At 42.0% G+C, this 26136-nt stretch overlaps 1 protein-coding gene across 1 annotated transcript in view; it reads left to right on the top strand.

Annotated features, from left to right (window-relative positions):
- Positions 1–26136, top strand: part of LOC139392681 (apoptotic protease-activating factor 1-like) — a 72391-nt gene that overhangs the window by 36776 nt on the left and 9479 nt on the right. Inside the window, exons 25-26 of the mRNA XM_071140845.1 lie at positions 1679–1804; positions 3115–3261. Of these exons, the coding sequence (XP_070996946.1) occupies positions 1679–1804; positions 3115–3261 (273 nt within the window). The remainder of the gene's footprint in view (positions 1–1678; positions 1805–3114; positions 3262–26136) is intronic.

Genomic DNA, 26136 nt, shown 5'->3' with positions numbered 1-26136 from the left:
CTGATGATGATGATTTTGAGTGATGTTTTGGGGCTGTTGCTGGGCAACACAGGACTTTCAACTCCCTCCAAAGATTTTCTATGGGGTTGAGATCTGGAGACTGGCTAGGCCACTCCAGGACCTTGAAATGCTTCTTATGAAGCCACTCCTTTGTTGCCCGGGCAGTGTGTTTGGGATCATTGTCATGCTGAAAGACCCAGCCACGTTTCATCTTCAATGCCCTTGCTGATGGAAGGAGGTTTTCACTCAAAATCTCACGATACATGGCCCCATTCATTAATTCCTTTACACGGATCAGTCGTCCTGGTCCCTTTGCAAAAAAACAGCCCCAAAGCATGATGTTTCCACCCCCATGCTTCACAGTAGGTATGGTGTTCTTTGGATGCAACTCAGCATTCTTTGTCCTCCAAACACAACGAGTTGAGTTTTTACCAAAAAGGTCTATTTTGGTTTCATCTGAACATATGACATTCTCCCAATCTTCTTCTGGATCATCCAAATGCTCTCTAGCAAACTTCAGACGGGCCTGGACATGTACTGGCTTAAGCAGGGGGACACGTCTGGCACTGCAGGATTTGAGTCCCTGGCGGCGTAGTGTGTTACTGATGGTAGGCTTTGTTACTTTGGTCACAGCTCTCTACAGGTCATTCACTAGGTCCCCCCGTGTGGTTCTGGGATTTTTGCTCACCGTTCTTGTGATCATTTTGACCCCACGGGGTGAGATCTTGCGTGGAGCCCCAGATCGAGGGAGATTATCAGTGGTCTTGTATGTCTTCCATTTCCTAATAATTGCTCCCACAGTTGATTTCTTCAAACCAAGCTGCTTACCTATTGCAGATTCAGTCTTCCCAGCCTGGTGCAGGTCTACAATTTTGTTTCTGGTGTCCTTTGACAGCTCTTTGGTCTTGGCCATAGTGGAGTTTGGAGTGTGACTGTTTGAGGTTGTGGACAGGTGTCTTTTATACTGATAACAAGTTCAAATAGGTGCCATTAACACAGGTAACGAGTGGAGGACAGAGGAGCCTCTTAAAGAAGAAGTTACAGGTCTGTGAGAACCAGAAATATTGCTTGTTTGTAGTTGACCAAATACTTATTTTCCACCATAATTTGCAAATAAATTCATAAAAAATCCTACAATGTGATTTTCTGGATTTTATTTTCTCATTTTGTCTGTCATAGTTGAAGTGTACCTATGAAAAGTATAGGCCTCTCATCTTTTTAAGTGGGAGAACTTGCACAATTGGTGGCTGACTAAATACTTTTTTGCCCCACTGTGTGTGTGTGTGTGTGTGTGTGTGTGTGTATCCTCCAAAGAGGGGCAGTGGTGGATGGGTTAATACAGTGTAAAAATAGCCTTATGGTATGGGCAGTATCGTCTATCAAAGAGCAGCCGGGAGGCTTTAATTGGTGCCAGGCTTCATTATCAGTGAGCGCTTGCTCCGTTCTTTAAGTTGAGTGGTCTACCAGACTAGCAGCATAGAGAAACAATAGACAGTTAGGCCTTCAGGGAAAAAGGAAATGTATTCAATTGAATTAACCAAGGCACTCTGCATATAGAAGTGGCCTAACCAAAATTGCTATGGCATGTTCAAAATAACATATTTGAAAATGTTTTATTTTAGTTTCAACAAACTTTTGTAACCGCTGACCTCCTGTTTCTCCTCTCATTGGCCCTCAGGTGTGGAGCAGTGCATCGTGGGAGTGCGTGCGCCTGTTGACCGGCCACCAGGACTGTGTCCGCAGCTGCCGCTTCTCTTGGGACCGCAGGCGCCTAGCAACCGGCGACGACAACGGAGAGATACGGGTGGGTAGGGATAGAGGGATGGAAGGGGGGGGTGAGTGAGTAAAGGGGGAGGGAGGAAGGAAGGAGTGAGTGAAGGAGCATTAGAAGGAGGGGAAGTTAAGTGAAGAAGTGAGCACATGAGTGAAGGAAGGAGCTGGAGAGACGGAGAGGAGGAACAGGTGTGCAGGTCAGCAGGGGGGATGAAGAGGAAGGAAATAAGGCTGAGGAGGGGAGGAAGTAGAAGACAGTTATTCAGATTGAATCCCTAAGGCTCTGGCATCTGCATAGATCCTAGAGAAAGAGAAGGAGAGATGGAGGGAGAAGGGATGATGGAAATGAAGGGAGAGAGGGAAAGTGGGGTAAGAGAAGAAATGAGTATGCAAGAGGGGATGATGGAAAATAAGAACAATTCAAGAGAAGAACAGGGAGAGTGAGAGAGAGGGACAGACAATGGACTGAAGAAATGAGAGCATGACAGAGGGACCTGTCTGTTCCTCTACAATCCCACTACCAGCTGCTTTCCACAAACTATCCCTGACTGTCTGACTAGTACATTTGGACTACACTCCAAAGTTTGTGAGTACACTCAAGTTTTCGAACGTGAAAAGTAATCTAAAGTCGAGATGAGTCCACATCTCATGCCACTTCCCAGGTTCGAAAACAACTGACAAACTTTTATTTTGGAGTGAACTGTCACTTTAAAGTCATGACATGTCAATCATCCAGGGTTGTGTTCATTAGGCACCAAACAGAAGGAAACCGACTTAAACCACAAGATTGAATTACAGTACATAAAGTGGAATATATGCCCCTCTTGTTTCTATGGAAACACTTGAGTCATTCTCAGTGAATCATGCAAGGTGTTAAATATAGCATGTTCTGTGTCCTATATAGACAGGACAGTATGGCTCATGGTTGTTAGTTGCATAACTCCAGTATTAAAATGGAGAGTTGTTTTACGTCTCTATGGGCCTTTATTAATCAGTGAAAGTAGTCATTGATTGAAAGGTAAAGTTGAAAAGCACAACATACTGTAGCATTCAAGGACTGGATTATTGCACACCTAACTGTAGACTACTGTATGTCTAAGGTTGGTAGTCACTAGATGGCCATGTTAGAAAGTACTAAAGTAGCCCGAACAGTACATGAGATATTTGTTATTTTAGTTTGTAGTTCTGGTTGGGGTTAGATATTTTATGGCCGTCCCGTCAAAAGGTTCCTAAGATACCAGGTTGATAATAAGTACATAGCTGTCATACACCCCACCATTTATAACTACTAGGTCTCATTCATTTCTCTCATTTTTCATTCGTTTGTCTCGTGTGTCTCAGCTGTGGAACGTGAAGGATGGTACTCTGCTTAAGATCTGTTCCCGTGACAACAAGGACGCCATGGACTCTCTGCATGGAGGCTGGGTGACCGACCTGCACTTCTCCCCAGACAACACTGTGCTGCTGTCTACAGGAGGATACATTAAGGTAGGAAACACATACACACAGAGAGACACACACAGACATGTAAAGACAAAGGCGCGCGCGCACACACTCACACACACACACACACACTAATGGGAACAAACTGAGGTTTAAAGCACTATCGACCAGAGCCCTTGTCCCCCGGGGATTACATCATCACTGCCTGGTTAAAAAGCCAATCAGAGCCCGACTGAGGCTGACCCCCAGGTGATCCCTCCTTCTGTAAAACTGGAGGTAATCAGAGAGGAGTAACAGACACATGCAGACACACACTCCGCAATCCAATCAAGTTGGGAGGAGGATGAGATGTGAAATCTCACTGCTTTGGGAGTACTATAAACCTACTGTGGTGTAAGGAAGCTTGGGGGCGTTACATTTAGCATACGTGGATGGGCGTGGGTAGGTGGGCGGGTGTGGGTGTGAGAGGAGAGAGAGGGAGTTTCTTGCCTGAGTGATTTCAGGAAAATTCAACAGCAGCATTCCTTAACTCACTTGTCTCCTCCGCTCTGAATTCCAAAAGCCTCTAGTAAATGTATGAAGTATATTAAACCAGTGATTTTAACGTACATTGGATCAATGTGATGGATGTTTTTCTTCTAATATCTCTCAACACATCTTTTTCTGTGATATTCAAGTGTCTGTTTTAGAGGTCGACCGATTATGATTTTTCAATACCGATACCGATTATTGGAGGACCAAAAAACCCGATACCGAGTAATCGGACGACTTTTAATTTATTTTATTTGTAATAATGACAATTACAACTACTGAATTAACACTTATTTTAACTTAATATAATACATCAATAAAATCAATTTAGCCTCAAGTAAATAATGAAACATGTTCAATTTGGTTTAAATAATAAGTGTTGGAGAAGAAAGTAAAAGTTCAATATGTGCCATGTAAGAAAGCTAACGTTTAAGTTCCTTGCTCAGAACATGAGAACATATGAAAGCTGGTGGTTCCTTTTAACATGAGTCTTCAATATTCCCAGGTAAGAAGTTTTAGGTTGTAGTTATTATAGGAATTATAGGACTATTTCCCTCTATACCATTTGTATTTCATTAACCTTTGACTATTGGATGTTCTTATAGGCACTTTAGTATTGCCAGTGTAACAGTATAGCTTCCGTCCCTCTCCTCGCTCCTCCCTGGGCTCGAACCAGCAACACAACGACAATTAGCGCGCGCTAACTAGCTGGCCATTTCACTTCGGTTACACAAGCCTCATCTCGGGAGTTGATAGGCTTGAAGTCATAAAAAGCGCAATGCTTGACGCACAACGAAGAGCTGCTGGCAAAACGCACGAAAGTGCTGTTTGAATGAATGTTTACGCGCCTGCTTCTGCCTACCACCGCTCAGTCAGATACTTGTATGCTCAGTCAGATTATATCAGCAGGACACGCTAGATAATATCTAGTAATATCATCAACCATGTGTAGTTAACTAGTGATTATGATTGATTGTTTTTTATAAGATAAGTTTAATGCTAGCTAGCAACTTACCTTAGCTTACTGCATTCGTGTAACAGGCAGTCTCCTTGTGGAGTGCAACGAGAGAGAGGCAGGTCGTTATTGCGTTGGACTAGTTAACTGTAAGGTTGCAAGATTGAATCCCCCGAGCTGACAAGGTGAAAATCTGTCGTTCTGCCCCTGAACAAAGCAGTTAACCCACCGTTCCTAGGCCGTCATTGAAAATAAGAATGTGTTCTTAACTGACTTGCCTAGTTAAATAAAGGTTAATAAAGTTAAATAAAGGTATTTTTAAAAAATAATAATAATTAAAAAAATCGGCGTCCAAAAATATCGATTTCCGATTATGAAAACTTGAAATCGGCCCTAATTAATCGGGCATTCCGATTAATCGGCCGACCTCTAGTCTGTTTGAATCAAACTGTTTGCCACGTATCCAAGAAACCCAAAATAAATTGACTGCATGTTCATTTCAAACTTCTTTCTCTCGCAGTTGTTAGCTAGCCTTTTTGTTTGTTGTCTTCATTGGGAAGATTCTAGTTTCTATTGATGCGCCCCAGGTCATTAAGCCCATTGTGATCAGTCAATATGTTGTGCATAGTGTTAATGAGTCAACTCCATTGATACTGATGGAGAACTTAACTACTAATTCCATCATTACCTCCTGATGACACTCGCTCTTATCCAGAGTGTTAGAGTGATGGAGGTATTCTGTCCTTCTATCACTTCCTCTTTCCACACTTCCTTTCTTTCTCCTGAGGCACCTTCCCTTGATGGATCTGAGCATGTGTAGATGTAACGAGCAGTGATTGATTATTATGCCTGTCTGCGCTGAAGAGGCGAATCCCTTGTAATGAGCGTTGATTGATTTATCGTGGGTGAGAGGTGAGCTGTCAGTCATAATAATTGCCGTGGCAGCTGTGTATTCATAGTTAAACGATGGCTAATTTAGCCTGGGGAGACGTGGGGACAGAATAAATAAAACGGACTAATTGCATCTGTATGTATTAACAGCGGGCCTTATTCAATCAAACCTGTATCCAGATTTCAGCTGGAAATTATTACAAAATATACAGCACTGGAACAAAATAAAAGACCACTGCAAAATGATCAGTTTCTCTGGTTATAAATCCATATCAAATTTTATTTGTCACATACACATGGTTAGCAGATGTTAATGCGAGTGTAGCGAAATGCTTGTGCTTCTAGTTCCAACAATGCAGTAATAACCAACGAGTAATCGAACCTAACAATTCCACAACTGCTACCTTATACACACAAGTGTAAAGGGATAAAGAATATGTACATAAAGATATATGAATGAGTGATGGTACAGAACGGCATAGGCAAGATGCAGTAGATGGTATTGAGTACAGTATATACATATGAGATGAGTAATGTAGGGTATGTAAACATTATATTAAGTGGCATTGTTTAAAGTGGCTAGTGATACATTTTTTTTACATCAATTTCCATTATTAAAGTGAGCTGGAGTTGAGTCAGTATGTTGGCAGCAGCCACTCAATGTTAGTGGTGGCTGTTTAACAGTCTGATGGCCTTGAGATAGAAGCTGTTTTTCAGTCTCTCGGTCCCTGCTTTGATGCACCTGTACTGACCTCGCCTTCTGGATGATAGCGGGGTGAACAGGCAGTGGCTCGGGTAGTTGTTGTCCTTGATGACCTTTATGGCCTTCCTGTGACATCGGGTGGTGTAGGTGTCCTGGAGGGTAGGTAGTTTGCCCCTGGTGATAGGTTGTGCAGACGTCACTACCCTCTGGAGAGCCTTACGGTTGTGGGCGGAGCAGTTGCCGTACAGCCCGACAGGATGCTCTCGATTGTGCATCTGTAGAAGTTTGAGTGCTTTTGTTGACCAGCCGAATTTCTTCAGCCTCCTGAGGTTGAAGAGGCGCTGCTGCGCCTTCTTCACAACGCTGTCTGTGTGGGTGGACCAATTCAGTTTGTCTGTGATGTGTACGCCGAGGAACTTAGAACTTACTACCCTCTCCACTACTGTCCCGTCGATATGGATAGGGGGGTGCTCCCTCTGCTGTTTCCTGAAGTCCACAATCATCTCCTTTGTTTTGTTGACGTTGAGTGTGAGGTTACTTTCCTGACACCACATGCCGAGTGCCCTCACCTCCTTCCTGTAGGCCGTCTCGTCGTTGTTGGTTATCAAGCCTACCACTGTAGTGTCGTCCGCAAACTTGATGATTGAGTTGGAGGCGTGTATGGCCACGCAGTTGTGGGTGAACAGGGAGTACAGGAGAGGGCTCAGAACGCACCCTTGTGGGGCCCCAGTGTTGAGGATCAGCGGGGTGGAGATGTTGTTACCTACCCTCACCACCTGGGGGCGGCCCGTCAGGAAGTCCAGTACCCAGTTACACAGGGCGGGGTCGAGACCTAGGGTCTTGAGCTTGATTACGAGTTTGGAGGGTACTATGGTGTTAAATGCTGAGCTGTAGTCAATGAACAGCATTCTCACATAGGTATTCCTCTTGTCCAGATGGGTTAGGGCAGTGTGGTTGCGATTGCGTCGTCTGTGGACCTATTGGGACGATAAGCAAATTGGAGTGGGTCTAGGGTGTCAGGTAGGGTGGAGGTGATATGGTCCTTGACTAGTCTCTCAAAGCACTTCATGATGACGGAAGTGAGTGCTACGGGGCGGTAGTCGTTTAGCTCCGTTACCTTCGCTTTCTTGGGAACAGGAACAATGGTGGCCCTCTTGAAGCATTTGGGAACAGCAGACTGGGATAAGGATTGATTGAATATGTCCGTAAACACACCAGCCAGCTGGTCTGCGCATGCTCTGAGGACGCGGCAGAGGATGCCCTCTGGGCCTGCAGCCTTGCGAGGGTTAACACGTTTAAATGTTTTACTCACGTCGGCTGCAGTGAAGGAGTCCACAGGTTTTGGTAGCGGGCCGTGTCAGTGGCACTGTATTGTCCTCAAAGCGAGCAAAGAAGTTATTTAGTCTGTCTGGGAGCAAGACATCCTGGTCTGCGACGGGACTGGTTTTCTTTTTGTAATCCGTGATTGACTGTAGACCCTGCCACATACCTCTTGTGTCTGAGCCGTTGAATTGCAACTCTACTTTGTCTCTATACTGACGCTTAGCTTGTTTGATTGCCGTACAGAGGGAATAGCTACACTGTTTGTATTCAGTCATGTTTCCGGTCACCTTGCCCTGGTTAAAAGCAGTGGTTCGCTCTTTCAGTTTCGCGCGAATGCTGCCATCAATCCACGGTTTCTGGTTTGGGAATGTTTTAATAGTTGCTGTGGTTATGACATCACCGATGCACTTTCTAATGAACTCGCTCACCGAATCAGCGTATTCATCAATGTTGTTGTTGGACGCAATGCGGAACATATCCCAATCCACGTGATCGAAGCAGTCTTGAAGCGTGGAATCAGATCGGTCGGACCAGCGTTGAACAGACCTGAGTGCGGGAGCTTCTTGTTTTAGTTTCCGTCTGTAGGCTGGAAGCAACAAAATGGCGTCGTGGTCAGCTTTTCCGAAAGGAGGGCGGGGGAGGGCCTTATATGCGTTAGAATAAGTTAGAATAACAATGATCCAGGGTTTTACCAGCCCTGGTTGCGCAATCGATATGCTGATAGAATTTAGGGAGTCTTGTTTTCAGATTAGCCTTGTTAAAATCCCCAGCTACAATGAATGCAGCCCACGTCTCGTTAATAATAAGGCATACCCTCCCGCCCCTCTTCTTACCAGAAAGATGCTTGTTTCTGTCGGGGTGATGCGTGAAGAAACCAGCTGGCTGCACCGACTCCAATAGCGTGTCTCGAGTGAGCCATGTTACCGTGAAGCAAAGAACGTTAGTCTCTGATGTCTCTCTGGAAGGCAACCCTTGCTCGGATTTCGTCAACCTTGTTGTCAAGAGACTGGACGTTGGCGAGTAGTATGGTAGGGAGTGGTGTGCGATGTGCCCGTCTCCGGAGCCTGACCAGAAGACACCTTAGTTTTCCCCTTTTACGGCGACGTTGTTTAGGTTCGCCGGCTGGGATCCGATCCATTGTCCTGGGTGGAATGCAAAACACAGGATCTGCTTCGGGAAAGTCATATTCCTGGTCGTAATGATGGTGAGTTGACGTTGCTCTTATATTCAGTAGTTCCTCCCGACTGTATGTAATGAAACCTAAGATTACCTGGGGTACCAATGTAGGAAATAAAATATAAAAAATATATACTACGTATGTGTTTGGGTAAAATGAACATTTTTGTTTTATTCTATAAACTGCTGACAACATTTCTCTCAAATTCCAAATAAAAATATTGTCATTTAGAGCATTTACAGTGGGGCAAAAAAGTATTTAGTCAGCCACCAATTGTGCAAGTTCTCCCACTTAAAAAGATGAGAGTCCTGTAATTTTCATCATAGGTACACTTCAACTATGACAGACAAAATGAGAAATAAAATCCACAGAATCACATTGTAGTATTTTTAATGAATTTATTTGCAATTTATGGTGGAAAGCAGCTTGGTTTGAAGAAATCAACTGTGGGAGCAATTATTAGGAAATGGAAGACATACAAGACCACTGATAATCTCCCTCGATCTGGGGCTCCACGCAAGTTCTCACCCCGTGGGGTCAAAATGATCACAAGAACGGTGAACAAAAATCCCAGAACCACACGGGGGGACCGAGTGAATGACCTGCAGAGAACTGGGACCAAAGTAACAAAGCCTACCATCAGTAACGCACTACGCCGCCAGGGACTCAAATTCTGCAGTGCCAGACGTGTCCCCCTGCTTAAGCCAGTACATGTCCAGGCCCGTCTGAAGTTTGCTAGAGAGCATTTGGATGATCCAGAAGAAGATTGGGAGAATGTCATATGGTCAGATGAAACCAAAATATAACTTTTTGAAAGAATGCTGAGTTGCATCCAAAGAACACCATACCTACTGTGAAGCATGGGGGTGGAAACATCATGCTTTGGGGCTGTTTTTCTGCAAAGGGACCAGGACGACTGATCTGTGTAAAGGAAAGAATGAATGGGGCCATGTATCGTGAGATTTTGAGTGAAAACCTCCTTCCATCAGCAAGGGCATTGAAGATTAAACGTGGCTGGGTCTTTCAGCATGACAATGATCCCAAACACACCGCCCGGGCAATGAAGGAGTGGCTTCGTAAGAAGCATTTCAAGGTCCTGGAGTGGCCTAGCCAGTCTCCAGATCTCAACCCCATAGAAAATCTTTGGAGGGAGTTGAAAGTCCATGTTGCCCAGCAACAGCCCCAAAAAATCACTGCTCTAGAGGAGATCTGCATGGAGGAATGGGCCAAAATACCAGCAATAGTGTGTGAAAACCTTGTGAAGACTTACAGAAAACGTTTGACCTCTGTCATTGCCAGCAAAGGGTATATAACAAAGTATTGAGAAACTTTTGTTATTGACCAAATACTTATTTTCCACCATAATTTGCAAATAAATTCATTAAAAATCCTACAATGTGATTTTCTGGATTTTTTTTCCCTCATTTTGTCTGTCATAGTTGAAAATGACAGGCCTCTCTCATATTTTTAAGTGGGAGAACTTGCACAATTGGTGGCTGACTAAATGTTTTTTTGCCCCACTGTATTTGCAGAAAATGACAACTGGTCAAAATAACAAAAAAGATGCAGTGTTGTCAAACATCAAATAATGCAAAGAAAATAAGTTCATATTCATTTTCATTAATGTTTAATTAGGAAGAGTTCATTAATCTTTGCTTTAATAACCCTGATTTTCAATCACAGCTTTCATGCATGTTGGCATGCTCTCCACCAGTCTTTCACATTGATGTTGGGTGACTAAGGCACACCAATTCAAGCAGCTCAGCTTTGTTTGATGGCTTGTGACTATCCATCTTCCTCTTGATCACATTCTCAGAGATTTTCAATGGGGTTCAGGTCTGGAGATTGGGCTGGCCATGACAGGGTCTTGATCTGGTTGTCCTCCATCTACACCTTGATTGACCTGACTGTGTGGCATGGAGCATTGTCCTGCTGGAAAAACCAATCCTCAGAGATGGGGAACATTGTCAGAGCAGAAGGAAGCCCGTTTTCTTCCAGGACAACCTTGTACGTGGCTTCATTCATACGTCCTTCACAAAGGCAAATTTGCCCGATTTTCAGCCTTGCTGAAGCACCCCCAAATCATCACCGATCCTCCACCAAATTTCACAGTGGGTGTGAGACCTGGAGAGGCCTACAAGCCACAGGGTCTCGCACCCACTGTGAAAATGTGTCTTTGTGAAGGACGCATGAATCAAGTACAAAACTTTCTTCCTTCTGCTCTGGCAATTTGGGTTTTGGTTGAGTTAAGGCCTAGTTTGTACTGTAGCTTTGTCTGCCTGAAGAAGACCATGTCTTTCCAAATGTTGATTTTGTATCACGCTGCATGAAAACTAACTTGAGGAAGCAGCCAACAGTGAGAAGAACTTATCATTACAGACGTGTGTGTTCAGTAGAAGTGGTGCAGATGGGATCAGTAGTGCTGTGATGTTGATTCAATAAAGCTAGTCTCCCTGATGTCTGTCAACCCCTATCTGTCTCCTCCTTATGGCTTCCTGGAGTAACTTCCCACCACAACACTCACACTATCTCTGTCTTGCTATATTTAAAGGAGATTATCGATCTCTCTCCCGCTCTCTATTCTCCATCTCTGGTCCCTTTCCATGGACTCCTCTCATTATTTACCTTTTTCTTTTCTCCATCTGGTCCATGTGACAGGTAATATCAGGTAGTGTAATTAAAAGCAGCATGGTGTGTGACCCTCTGGGAGCTGTTCCAATGCTTCCTTAAGCCTCTGAGACACCAGGATAGGACATTGTGTGTGTGTGTGTGTGTGTGTGTGTGTGTGTGTGTGTGTGTGTGTGTGTGTTTGTTTCAGGGAGTGATAAGGTGTTTTGGGGCAGCTCTCTAAGTGAGGGTGTAATATCACACTGACCCCATCATTCTCTGCCCGGTAATACCTCACACAGCCTGTCTTACACCTGGGAGACAGCCCCCGACGCACAGCTATACATCACACAGTCTGACACACATCACGCACATGAAGACACGCACACAGACACACACACACATACATGCAGACACAGGTACGCACATAGGTACACTCAGAATCAGCGGGATCTCACAGATTCAGCATGAGTTGCTGTGAGACAATCTGTCATAATGCCATAATCCAAGTAGAGGTGGGATGTGTGAAGAGGCTCATCCTGACACACACCTACCTACCTACACACACACACACAGCAGGAGACCCTGAGTAATTCACACAGAGCGCTCAATCTTAGATGCTTCATCCTCACCCCTACACCTCCACTGTTGCTAAGTCAACACTAGTCCTTAGGATTGAGGAGACACAGTATACATCCCAAATGGCACACTATTCCCCTATTTAGTGCACTACTTTTGATCAGGGCCCAACTCGCTCTGGTCAACAGTAGTGGTCAACAGTAGTGCACTGTATAGGGGAAAGTGCACCATTTGGAATGCAACCACAGACCAATATACAGTACCAGAGTTTTTCTTTATTTTTACTATTTTCTACATTGTAGAATAATAGTGAAGATATCAAAACTATGAAATAACACATGGAATCATGTAGTAAGTGTTAAACAAATCAAAATATATTTTATAGCCACTTTTTGCCTTGATGATAACTTTGCAAACTCTTGGCATTCTCTCAACCAGCTTCACCTGGAATGATTTCCAGCAGTCTTGAAGGGGTTCCTATGTATGCTGAGCACTTGCTAGCTGCTTTTCCTTCACTCTGCGGTCAAACTTATTCGAAACCATCTCATTTGGGTTGTGGTCGGGTGATTGTGGAGGCCAGGTCATCTGATGCAGCACTCCATCACTCTCCTTCTTGGTCAAATAGCCCTTACACAGCCTGGAGGTGTGTTGGGTCATTGTCCTGTTGAAATACAAATTATAGTTCCACTAAGCGCAAACCAGATGGGATGGCGTATCGCTGCAGAATGTTGTGGTAGCCATAATGGTTAAGTGTGTCTTGAATTTGAAATAAATCAATGACCGTGTCACCAGCAAAGCACCATCACACCACCTCCTCCATGCTTCACGGTGGGAACCACACATGCGGAGATCATCCGTTAACCTACTCTGCGTCTCAAAGACATGGCGATTGGAACCAAATATCGCAAATTTGGACTCCTCAGACTGAAGGACAGATTTCCACCGGTCTAATGTACATTGCTTGTGTTTCTTGGCCCAAGCAAGTCTCTTATTGTTGTCCTTTTAGTAGTGGTTTCTTTGTAGCGATTCAACCATGAAGGCCTGATTCACAGTCTCCTCTGAACAGTTGATGTTGAGATGTCTCTTACTTGAACTCTGAAGCATTTATTTGGGCTGCAATTTCTGAGGCTGGTAACTCTAATGAACTTATCCTCTGCAGCAGAGTACTCTGGGTCTTCCTTTCCTGTGGCGGTCCCAGTTTCATCATAGCGCTTGATGGTTTTTGCGACTGCACTTGAGGGAACTTTAAAAGTTATTGAATTTTTCCGCATTGACTGATCTTAAAGTAATGATGGACTGTCTTTTCTCTTTGCTTATTTGATCTGTTCTTGTCATTATATGAACTTTTACCAAATACAGTTGAAGTCGGAAGTTTACATACAATTACGTTGGAGTCAATAAAACTCGTTTTTCAACCACTCCGCACATTTCTTGTTAACAAACTATAGTTTTGGCAAGTCTGTTGTGTCATGCACAAAGTAGATGATTTAAGTAATTTTTCCAACAATTGTTTACAGACAGATTATTTCACTTATAATTCACTGTATCACAATTCCAGTGGGTCAGAAGTTTACATACACTAAGTTGACTGTGCCTTTTCAACAGCTTGGAAAATTCCAGAAAATTATGTCATGGCTTTAGAAGCTTCTGATAGGCTAATTTACATAATTTGAGTCAATTGGAGGTTTACCTGTGGATGTATTTCAAGGCCTACCTTCCAACTCAGTGCCTCTTTGCTTGACATCATTAGAAAATCAAAAGACATCAGCCAAGACCTCAGGTAAAACATTGTAGACCTCTACAAGACTGGTTCATCCTTGGGAGCAATTTCCAAACGCCAGAAGGTACCACGTTCATCTGTACAAACAGAAGTACGCAAGTATGAACACCATGAGACCACGCAGCCGTCATACCACTCAGGAAGGAGACACGTTCTGTCTCCCAGAGATGAATATACTTTGGTGCGAAAAGTGCAAAACAAACAAAAGCAAAGGACCTTGTGAAGATGCTGGAGGAAACTGGTACAGTGGGGCAAAAAAGTATTTAGTCAGCCACCAATTGCAAGTTCTCCCACTTAAAAAGATGAGAGGCCTGTAATTTTCATCATAGGTACACTTCAACTATGACAGACAATAAGAAAAAAAAATCCAGAAAATCACATTGTAGGATTTTTAATGAATTTATTTGCAAATTATGGTAGAAAATAAGTATTTGGTGACCTACAAACAAGCAAGATTTCTGGCTCTCACAGACCTGTAACTTCTTCTTTAAGAGGCTCCTCTGTCCTCCTCTCGTTACCTGTATTAATGGCACCTGTTTGAACTTGTTATCAGTATAAAAGACACCTGTCCACAACCTCAAACAGTCACACTCCAAACTCCACTATGGCCAAGACCAAAGAGCTGTCAATGGACACCAGACAGAAACAGAATTGTAGACCTGCACCAGGCTGGGAAGACTGAATCTGAAATAGGTAAGCAGCTTGGTTTGAAGAAATCAACTGTGGGAGCAATTATTAGGAAATGGAAGACATACAAGACCACTGATAATCTCCCTCGATCTGGGGCTCCACGCAAGATCTCACCCCGTGGGGTCAAAATGATCACAAGAACGGTGAGCAAAAATCCCAGAACCACACGGGGGGACCTAGTGAATGACCTGTAGAGAGCTGTGACCAAAGTAACAAAGCCTACCATCAGTAACTCACTATGCCGCCAGGGACTCAAATCCTGCAGTGCCCAGACGTGTCCCCCAGCTTAAGCCAGTACATGTCCAGGCCCGTCTGAAGTTTGCTAGAGAGCATTTGGATGATCCAGAAGAAGATTGGGAGAATGTCATATGGTCAGATGAAACCAAAATATAACTTTTTGGTAAAAACTCAACTCGTCGTGTTTGGAGGACAAAGAATGCTGAGTTGCATCCAAAGAACACCATACCTACTGTGAAGCATGGGGATGGAAACATCATGCTTTGGGGCTGTTTTTCTGCAAAGGGACCAGGACGACTGATCCGTGTAAAGGAAAGAATGAATGGGGCCATGTATCTTGAGATTTTGAGTGAAAACCTCCTTCCATCAACAAGGGCATTGAAGATGAAACGTGGCTGGGTCTTTCAGCATGACAATGATCCCAAACACACCGCCCGGGCAACGAAGGAGTGGCTTCGTAAGAAGCATTTCAAGGTCCTGGAGTGGCCTAGCCAGTCTCCAGATCTCAACCCCATAGAAAATCTTTGGAGGGAGTTGAATGTCCGTGTTGCCCAACAACAGCCCCCCAAAAAATCACTGCTCTAGAGGAGATCTGCATGGAGGAATGGGCCAAAATACCAGCAACAGTGTGTGAAAACCTTGTGAAGACTTACAGAAAACGTTTGACCTCTATTATATACCCTTTGTTGGCAATGACAAAGTATTGAGATAAACTTTTGTTATTGACCAAATACTTATTTTCCACCATAATTTGCAAATAAATTCATTCAAAATCCTACAATGTGATTTTCTGGATTTTTTTTCTCAAATTTTGTCTGTCATAGTTGAAGTGTACCTATGATGAAAATTACAGGCCTCTCTCATCTTTTTAAGTGGGAGAACTTGCACAATTGGTGGCTGACTAAATACGTTTTTGCCCCACTGTATATTAGTATCTATATCCACAGTAAAACGAGTCCTATATCGACATAACCTGAAATGCCGTTCAGCAAGGAGGAAGCCACTGCTCCAAAACTGTCATTTAAAAAAAGCCAGACTACGGTTTGCAACTGCACATGGGGACAAAGATCGTATTTTTTTGAGAAATGTCCTCTGGTCTGATGAAACACAAATAGAACTCTTTGGCCATACTGACCATCGTTATGTTTGGAGGAAAAAGGGGGAAGCTTGCAAGCCGAAGAACACCATCCCAACATTAAAGCACGGGGGTGGCAGCATTATGTTGTGGGGGTGCTTTGCTGGGACTGGTGCACGTCACAAACTAGATGGCATCATGAGAAAGGAAAATTATGTGGATATATTGAAGAAACATCTCAAGACATCTGTCAGGAAGTTGAAGCTTGGTCGCAAACGGTTCTTCCAAATGGACTATGACCCCAAGCATACTTTCAAAGTTGTGGCAAAATGGCTTAAGGACAACAAAGTCTAGGTATTGGAGTGGCCATCACAAAGCCCTGACCTCCTATAGAAAACCTTTGGGCAGAACTGAGAAAGCGTGTGCGAGCAAGGAGGCCTGCAAACCTGACTCCGTTACACCAGCTCTGTCAGGAGGAATGGGCCAAAATTCACCCAACTTATTGTGGGAAGCTTGTGGAAGGCTACCCAAAACGTTTGACAATTTAAAGGCAATGCTAGCAAATACTAATTGAGTGTATGTAAACTTCTGACTCACTGGGAATGTGATGTAAAAAATAAAAGCTGAAATGCATCATTCTCTCTACTATTATTATGACATTTCACATTCTTAAAATAAAGTGGTGATCCTAAAACTAAATTTTTACTAGGATTAAATGTCAGGAATTGTGAAACTTTTAAACTCAGTTTTTTTTGCTACGGTGTATGTAAGCTTCCGACTTCAACTATTGGTCTTTCTTCTGTATACCACCCCTACCTTGTCACAATACAACTGATTGGCTCAAATGCATTAAGAACGAAATATATATTCCACAAGCTTTTAACAAGGCGCACCTGTTAATTGAAACGTATTCCAGGTGACTAACTCATGAAACTGGTTGAGAGGATGCCAAAAGTGTGCAAAGCTGTCATCAAGGCAAGGGTGGCTACTTTGAAGAATCTCAAATATAAAATATATTTTTTGATTTAACACTTTTCTTTTGGCTACTACATGATTCCATATTTGTTATTTCATAGTTTTGATTTCTTCACTATTATTCTTCAATGTAGAAAGTAGTACAAATAAAGAAAAACTCTGGAATGAGTAGGTGTGTCTAAACCTTGACTGGTACTGTAGGTGCAATCACCTATCTTGATAATCACACAGTATTTAATTTATCATTATATTACTTTGATGCTTTCCAATGCAATATTATACAGTAGTATATGACTCAACATAGTGCTCTATATTATTACATTACGGTTCTATAAAAGACTAATGCAAGCGATATAATGTTGAATTTTCTCAATATTCCAAAATACAGTGCTTTGCAAAAGTATTCAGACCCCTTGGATTTCTTCACATTTTATTGTGTTGCAAAGTGGGATTGAAATGGATTACATTTTTTAAATGTTTGTCAACAAATCTAAACAAAATACTCTTTCAAAGTGGAATTTTTTTCAACACTTTTTTTAAAGATAAATAAAAAATAAATAAAATATATTAGTTGCATAAGTATTCAGCTTCCTGATTCCATACATGTTAGAAACACCTATGTCAGCAGAACAGAACATGTATGTGGGTACTGTACATAAAACATTAGGAGCACCTTCTTTAGAACAGCCTAATTTCGTCAGGGCATGGACTCTAGAAAGTATTGAAAGCGTTCCACAGGGATGCTGGCCCATGCTGACTCCAATGCTTCCCACAGTTGTGTCAAGTTGGCTGGATGTCCTTTGGGTGGTGGATCTTTCTTGATAAAACTGTGATAAACCCAGCAGCGTTGTAGTTTTTGACACAAACCAGTGCGCCTGGCACCTACTACCATACTCCGATCCAAGGCACTTAAATCTTTTGTCTTGCCCATTCACCCTCTGAATGGCACACAATATATGTCTCAAGTGTATGTAACAAGATGTAACAAGTGACATCAATAAGGGATCATAGCATTCACCTGGTCAGTCTGTCATGGAAAGAGCAGGTTTTTGTAATGTGTTCTTTCTCTCAACAGACCCACATATAGCATGCCTTCACAAAGTATTCACACCCCTTGACTTTTTCCACATTTTGCTGTGTTACAGCCTGAATATAAAATAGATGAAATGTAGATGTTTTGTCAGTGGCCTACACACGCAATACCCCATAATGTGGAATTGTTTAAAAAAAAAAAACATTTTTACAGATTTATTAAATACTGAAATCTAGTGAGACAAAAGTATTCAAACTCTTTTGTTATGGCAAGCCTAAATAAGTTCAGGAGTAAAAATGTGCTCAATAAGTTGCATGGACTCACTCTGTGTGCAATAATAGTGTTTAACATATATATTTTAACGACTACCTCATCTCTGTACCCCACACATCTGTAAGGTTGAGCAGTGAATTTCAAATACAGATTCAACCACCAAGACCAGGGAGATTTTTGAAGGGCACCCATTGGTAGATGGTTTAAAAGAAAATGGCAGACATTGAATATCTCTTTCAGCATGGTGAAGTGATTAATTATGCTTTGGATGGTGTATCAGTACACCCAGTCACTACAAAGATACAGGCGTTCTTCCTAATTAAGTTGCCGGAGAGGAAGGAAACCACTCAGGTATTTTACCATGACTCCAATAGTGACTTTAAAACCGTTAGAGTTTAATGGTTGTGATAGGAGAACTGAGGATGGATCAACAACGTTGTAGTTACTCCACAATACTAACATAATTGACAGAGTAAAAAGGAAGCCTGTGCAGAATAAAATGTATTCAAAAATGTGCATCCTGTTTGCAAGAAGGCACTTAAGTACTACTGTAAAAAATGTGGCAAAGCAATTAATTAACTTTTAGTCCTGAATACGTAGTGTTGTTTGGAGAAAACACAACACATTACTGAGTACCACCACTGGTGATTTTAGCACGTAGACCAAGTTAATGAACTCGCAATATCAACTAGAATTACTGAACTTTTTTGTTGAAAAATCATATTTGAATGGGAAGAGTCACTGGCAAACATGGTTACAGACCTAACAATATTTATATAGAATATCCTCATGGTTACAGACCCAACAACATTATATAGTATCCCTTCCTCATGTTTACATACCCAACAACATTATATAGTATCCCCTCCTCATGGTTACAGACCCAACAACATTATATAGTATCCCCTCCTCATGGTTACAGACCCAACAACATTATATAGTATCCCCTCCTCATGGTTACAGACTCAACAACATTATATAGTATCCCTTGCTCATGGTTACAGACCCAACAACATTATATAGGATCCCTTCCTCATGGTTACAGACCCAACAACATTATATAGTATCCCTTCCTCATGGTTACAGACCCAACAACATTATATAGTATCCCTTCCTCATGTTTACAGACCCAACAACATTATATAGTTTCCCCTCCTCATGGTTACAGACCCAACAACATTATATAGTATCCCCTCCTCATGGTTACAGACCCAACAACATTATATAGTATCCCCTCCTCGTGGTTACAGACCCAACAACATTATATAGTATCCCCTCCTCATGGTTACAGACCCAACAACATTATATAGTTTCCCCTCCTCATGGTTACAGACCCAACAACATTATATAGTATCCCCTCCTCATGGTTACAGACCCAACAACACTATATAGTATCCCCTCCTCATGGTTACAGACCCAACAACATTATATAGTATCCCCTCCTCATGGTTACAGACCCAACAACATTATATAGTATCCCCTCCTCATGGTTACAGACCCAACAACACTATATAGTATCCCCTCCTCATGGTTACAGACCCAACAACATTATATAGTATCCCCTCCTCATGGTTACAGACCCAACAACATTATATAGTATCCCCTCCTCATGGTTACAGACCCAACAACACTATATAGTATCCCCTCCTCGTGGTTACAGACCCAACAACATTATATAGTATCCCCTCCTCATGGTTACAGACCCAACAACATTATATAGTATCCCCTCCTCATGGTTACAGACCCAACAACATTATATAGTATACCTTCCTCATGGTTACATACCCAACAACATTATATAGGATCCCCTCCTCATGGTTACAGACCCAACAACATTATATAGTATCCCTTCCTCATGGTTACAGACTCAACAACATTATATAGTATCCCCTCTTCATGGTTACAGACCCAACAGCATTATATAGTATCCCCTCCTCATGGTTACAGACCCAACAACATTATATAGTATCCCTTCCTCATGGTTACAGACCCAACAACATTATATAGTATCCCTTCCTCATGTTTACATACCCAACAACATTATATAGTATCCCCTCCTCATGGTTACAGACCCAACAACATTATATAGTATCCCCTCCTCATGGTTACAGACCCAACAACATTATATAGTATCCCCTCTTCATGGTTACAGACCCACTAACATTATATAGTATCCCCTCCTCATGGTTACAGACCCAACAACATTATATAGTATCCCCTCCTCATGGTTACAGACCCAACAACACTATATAGTATCCCCTCCTCGTGGTTACAGACCCAACAACATTATATAGTATACCTTCCTCATGGTTACATACCCAACAACATTATATAGGATCCCCTCCTCATGGTTACAGACCCAACAACATTATATAGTATCCCTTCCTCATGGTTACAGACTCAACAACATTATATAGTATCCCCTCTTCATGGCTACAGACCCAACAGCATTATATAGTATCCCCTCCTCATGGTTACAGACCCAACAACATTATATAGTATCCCTTCCTCATGGTTACAGACCCTACAACATTATATAGTATCCCTTCCTCATGTTTACATACCCAACAACATTATATAGTATCCCCTCCTCATGGTTACAGACCCAACAACATTATATAGTATCCCCTCTTCATGGTTACAGACCCACTAACATTATATAGTATCCCCTCCTCATGGTTACAGACCCAACAACATTATATAGTATACCTTCCTCATGGTTACAGACCCTACAACATTATATAGTATCCCCTCCTCATGGTTACAGACCCAACAACATTATATAGTATCCCCTCTTCATGGTTACAGACCAACTAACATTATATAGTATCCCCTCCTCATGGTTACAGACCCAACAACATTATATAGAATCCACTCATGGTTACAGACCCAATAACATTATATAGTATCCCCTCCTCATGGTTACAGACCCAACAACATTATATAGTATCCCCTCCTCATGGTTACAGACCCAACAACATTATATAGTATCACTTCCTCATGGTTACAGACCCAACAACATTATATAGTATCCCCTCCTCATGGTTACAGACCCAACAACATTATATAGTATCCCTTCCTCATGTTTACAGACCCAACAACATTATATAGTATCCCCTCCTCATGGTTACAGACCCAACAACATTATATAGTATCCCCTCCTCATGGTTACAGACCCAACAACATTATATAGTATCCCCTCTTCATGGTTACAGACCAACTAACATTATATAGTATCCCCTCCTCATGGTTACAGACCCAACAACATTATATAGAATCCACTCATGGTTACAGACCCAATAACATTATATAGTATCCCCTCCTCATGGTTACAGACCCAACAACATTATATAGTATCCCCTCCTCATGGTTACAGACCCAACAACATTATATAGTATCACTTCCTCATGGTTACAGACCCAACAACATTATATAGTATCCCCTCCTCATGGTTACAGACCCAACAACATTATATAGTATCCCTTCCTCATGTTTACAGACCCAACAACATTATATAGTATCCCTTCCTCATGTTTACATACCCAACAACATTATATAGTATCCCCTCCTCATGGTTACAGACCCAACAACATTATATAGTATCCCCTCTTCATGGTTACAGACCCACTAACATTATATAGTATCCCCTCCTCATGGTTACAGACCCAACAACATTATATAGTATACCTTCCTCATGGTTACAGACCCTACAACATTATATAGTATCCCCTCCTCATGGTTACAGACCCAACAACATTATATAGTATCCCCTCTTCATGGTTACAGACCAACTAACATTATATAGTATCCCCTCCTCATGGTTACAGACCCAACAACATTATATAGAATCCACTCATGGTTACAGACCCAATAACATTATATAGTATCCCCTCCTCATGGTTACAGACCCAACAACATTATATAGTATCCCCTCCTCATGGTTACAGACCCAACAACATTATATAGTATCACTTCCTCATGGTTACAGACCCAACAACATTATATAGTATCCCCTCCTCATGGTTACAGACCCAACAACATTATATAGTATCCCTTCCTCATGTTTACAGACCCAACAACATTATATAGTATCCCCTCCTCATGGTTACAGACCCAACAACATTATATAGTATCCCCTCCTCATGGTTACAGACCCAACAACATTATATAGTATCCCCTCTTCATGGTTACAGACCAACTAACATTATATAGTATCCCCTCCTCATGGTTACAGACCCAACAACATTATATAGAATCCACTCATGGTTACAGACCCAATAACATTATATAGTATCCCCTCCTCATGGTTACAGACCCAACAACATTATATAGTATCCCCTCCTCATGGTTACAGACCCAACAACATTATATAGTATCACTTCCTCATGGTTACAGACCCAACAACATTATATAGTATCCCCTCCTCATGGTTACAGACCCAACAACATTATATAGTATCCCTTCCTCATGTTTACAGACCCAACAACATTATATAGTATCCCTTCCTCATGTTTACATACCCAACAACATTATATAGTATCCCCTCCTCATGGTTACAGACCCAACAACATTATATAGTATCCCCTCTTCATGGTTACAGACCCACTAACATTATATAGTATCCCCTCCTCATGGTTACAGACCCAACAACATTATATAGTATACCTTCCTCATGGTTACAGACCCTACAACATTATATAGTATCCCCTCCTCATGGTTACAGACCCAACAACATTATATAGTATCCCCTCTTCATGGTTACAGACCAACTAACATTATATAGTATCCCCTCCTCATGGTTACAGACCCAACAACATTATATAGAATCCACTCATGGTTACAGACCCAATAACATTATATAGTATCCCCTCCTCATGGTTACAGACCCAACAACATTATATAGTATCCCCTCCTCATGGTTACAGACCCAACAACATTATATAGTATCACTTCCTCATGGTTACAGACCCAACAACATTATATAGTATCCCCTCCTCATGGTTACAGACCCAACAACATTATATAGTATCCCTTCCTCATGTTTACAGACCCAACAACATTATATAGTATCCCCTCCTCATGGTTACAGACCCAACAACATTATATAGTATCCCCTCCTCATGGTTACAGACCCAACAACATTATATAGTATCCCCTCCTCATGGTTACAGACCCAACAACATTATATAGTATCCCCTCCTCATGGTTACAGACCCAACAACATTATATAGTATACCTTCCTCATGGTTACAGACCCAACAACATTATATAGTATCCCCTCCTCATGGTTACAGACCCAACAACATTATATAGTATCCCTTCCTCATGAATAAAAGCACATGAGCTAATCTTTGGACCGTTGTTGTGCTTACTTGAACAGGAAGGTGGCGTGGCGGTCCTTCTTGTGGGCACATTTTGTCATCAAAGGTGCTTTTTTTAAAGGGAACTCTTTAAAAAAAACAATACAAAATAAAAGGTTGAATCATGATGTCCGTGATCTTCAGGTCGGAGCGCTAGAAAGATGCCTTAGTTCCCAGTGTGGAATTCTGTTGGATGACCGTTCAAAATGTCATTTCCAAGTTTGAGCTATTTTCTTCCCCCCAGAGTTCCCAGTTGTCTTAAACACGGAAGAAGTCATTCTGGATGGACAGCATGGCTAATGTATTCAACCTTTTCTGGCCCATGGTGTTGCGAGTGAAGGTTTATCTTTTTAAGCTTGGAAAAGAGACCATTTCAGACAGATTATTTAAATCCTTAAACCCAGACTTGGACCACACATCCTCTCCACCAAATAGCAGGCAGGCGAAGCAAAATGGTGATTGCTTTGCAACACTTGCAGTTGGCTACTGATTCCTTCCAAACCACTCATTGTTGAATTTGAATTTGAATTTGTTGACTTGTTGTGTAATGTTTATGGCCAATGAGCACCGATACCTTTTTTTATCTATAATTTATTTTATCTATAATTTATCTTCATATTGCAAGGATGGAAAAGGATTTTCCAGTAGATTGTCGACGTGGTTCATGGTGATGACTGCTTGTCTAGCTTGCTAGCTAAGATTTTAAAGTAAGATGATCCAATCAAACGGTAGATATAACGTGATTTGATGTCATTTTATCTGTGGCCAATGACCTTGAGCCTTCTTAAATATGCCCTTCTAATGTAAATCTATGGCAGCATCCAAGGGGACTTAAATTGCCTAGCTTTCCCTGTAGATTCTGCTGTGACGTAGTGTTCCCATGAGTGACAGAGTACTGAGCCAATCACGGCACAACTAAAGAAGATTACCAACGCCTACGCTCTGTATATTCCGCTAGCTGCCCCTCCACCACAGAAAGCACTGAGCTAGGCTGAAACGCCTGCATTTTGGAGCTGCCTTACTCAAGAAAGAGACCATGTTTTGTATGCAGCTTTATTAACTCAATATTATTTTAAAAAATGTTTTACATCGTTTGCTGATATGTGACATGAATTAATGCCAAAATAACATGCCCTAAATGGCGAGTTGCCACTGAGTACCACTCTCCATATTTTCCAGCATAGTTATGGCTGCATTATGTTATGGGTATGCTTGTAATCATAAAGGACTTGGGAGTTTTTCAGGATAAAAAAAAAACGTAATGGAAACGTAATGGAGCTAAGCACAGGCAAAATCCTAAAGGAAAACCTGGAAAACCTGGTTGTCTTCTTTCCACTAGACTCTGGGAGATTAATTTGCCTTTCAGCAAGACAATAACCTAAAACACAAGGCCAAATCTACACCGGAGTTGCTTCCCAAGAAGACAGGGAATGTTCCTGAAAGGCGAGTTAATGTTTTGACTTAAATCTATAGCATGACCTGTGGTTGTCTAGCATTGATCAACAACCAATTTGACAGAGCTTGAACAATTTTTTAAAATAATAATGGGCAAATGTTGCACAATCCAGGTGTGGAAAGCTCTTAGAGACTCGCCCAGAATGACTCACAGCTGTAATTGCTGCCAAAAGTGCATCTACAAAGTTGGGTTGTAATTCTGCATTTCATTTTCAATAAATTTGCTAACATTTCTTAAAACATGTTTTCACTTTGTCATTATGGGTTATTGCGTGTACATGGGTGATCATTTATTTATTTTTTAATCAATTTTGAATTCCGGCTGTAACACAACAAAATGTGGAATAAGTTAACAGGTATGACTACTTTCTGAAGACACTGTATGTTCTTTTTTCTCAATATACCCACATTTATCAAATATATCCCCAGATCTCATACCATCCTCATTTAACCTTCATTCATTTCCCAAGTTACTCTCACATGAATCATGCACCCACACACACACATACACACACACACACACACACACACATACGTAGACACGCACACAGTACTGTAGATGGATGTGAGGAGTTTAGATGAAGGCAGTTGCCTGTCGGTAGTGTTGTCAGACCTCACTTCTCTTCTCTAGGTGATTGAAGACCAAGAGAAGACATCCAACCTTATCTCACCTTTTCACACTCGCTGTTGTTGCGCTCCATCTCTCTGTTCCCCATAGGACGTCTCTCACACTAATGGTATCTCTCCTCTCTCGCTCTGTCTTTCTCTCACTCTCTTTTACTCATTCACTTTGTGTGTGTGTCTCTCTCTCTCTGTCTGTTTCTCACTCTCCCTTTCTCTCAGGTGTTCATTCTGTTTTTTCACTTTTCATCTCCCCATTGGAACCCCTCTCTCAATCTCTCTCTCCTTCATCATAAGCTTCTGAACAAGGGTAAGAATTGGATAAAATGAGAGCTTTCTGCTCCTCTCTCTCCTTTCTGTCTCTGTCTCTGTCTGTGTAATCACGTTGCCTTCCCATGACAACGGTGCATTTTCTAATGCTTGTAGATACAGCATTCTTACACCACAGTCTATGTCGGTAAATAGATTGGATGAAGTCATCCGATAAGACATGGTGGAGCGAGTCAGTAGGAGAGAACCTTGTCAGTGTAGATCTGTTGTTCCTCCCCAGCCATAACACCACGTACTGATAGTTCCCAACAGAGAAGCTGCAGGAGAGCCATGCCACACTCCACGCAGAGCAGAGACATGCCTCATAAAATACACGCACACTACC

Source organism: Oncorhynchus clarkii, chromosome 33 (assembly GCF_045791955.1).
Source record: "Oncorhynchus clarkii lewisi isolate Uvic-CL-2024 chromosome 33, UVic_Ocla_1.0, whole genome shotgun sequence".
Classification (NCBI taxonomy): domain Eukaryota; kingdom Metazoa; phylum Chordata; class Actinopteri; order Salmoniformes; family Salmonidae; genus Oncorhynchus; species Oncorhynchus clarkii.
This window is presented reverse-complemented; position numbering and strand designations above follow the sequence as displayed.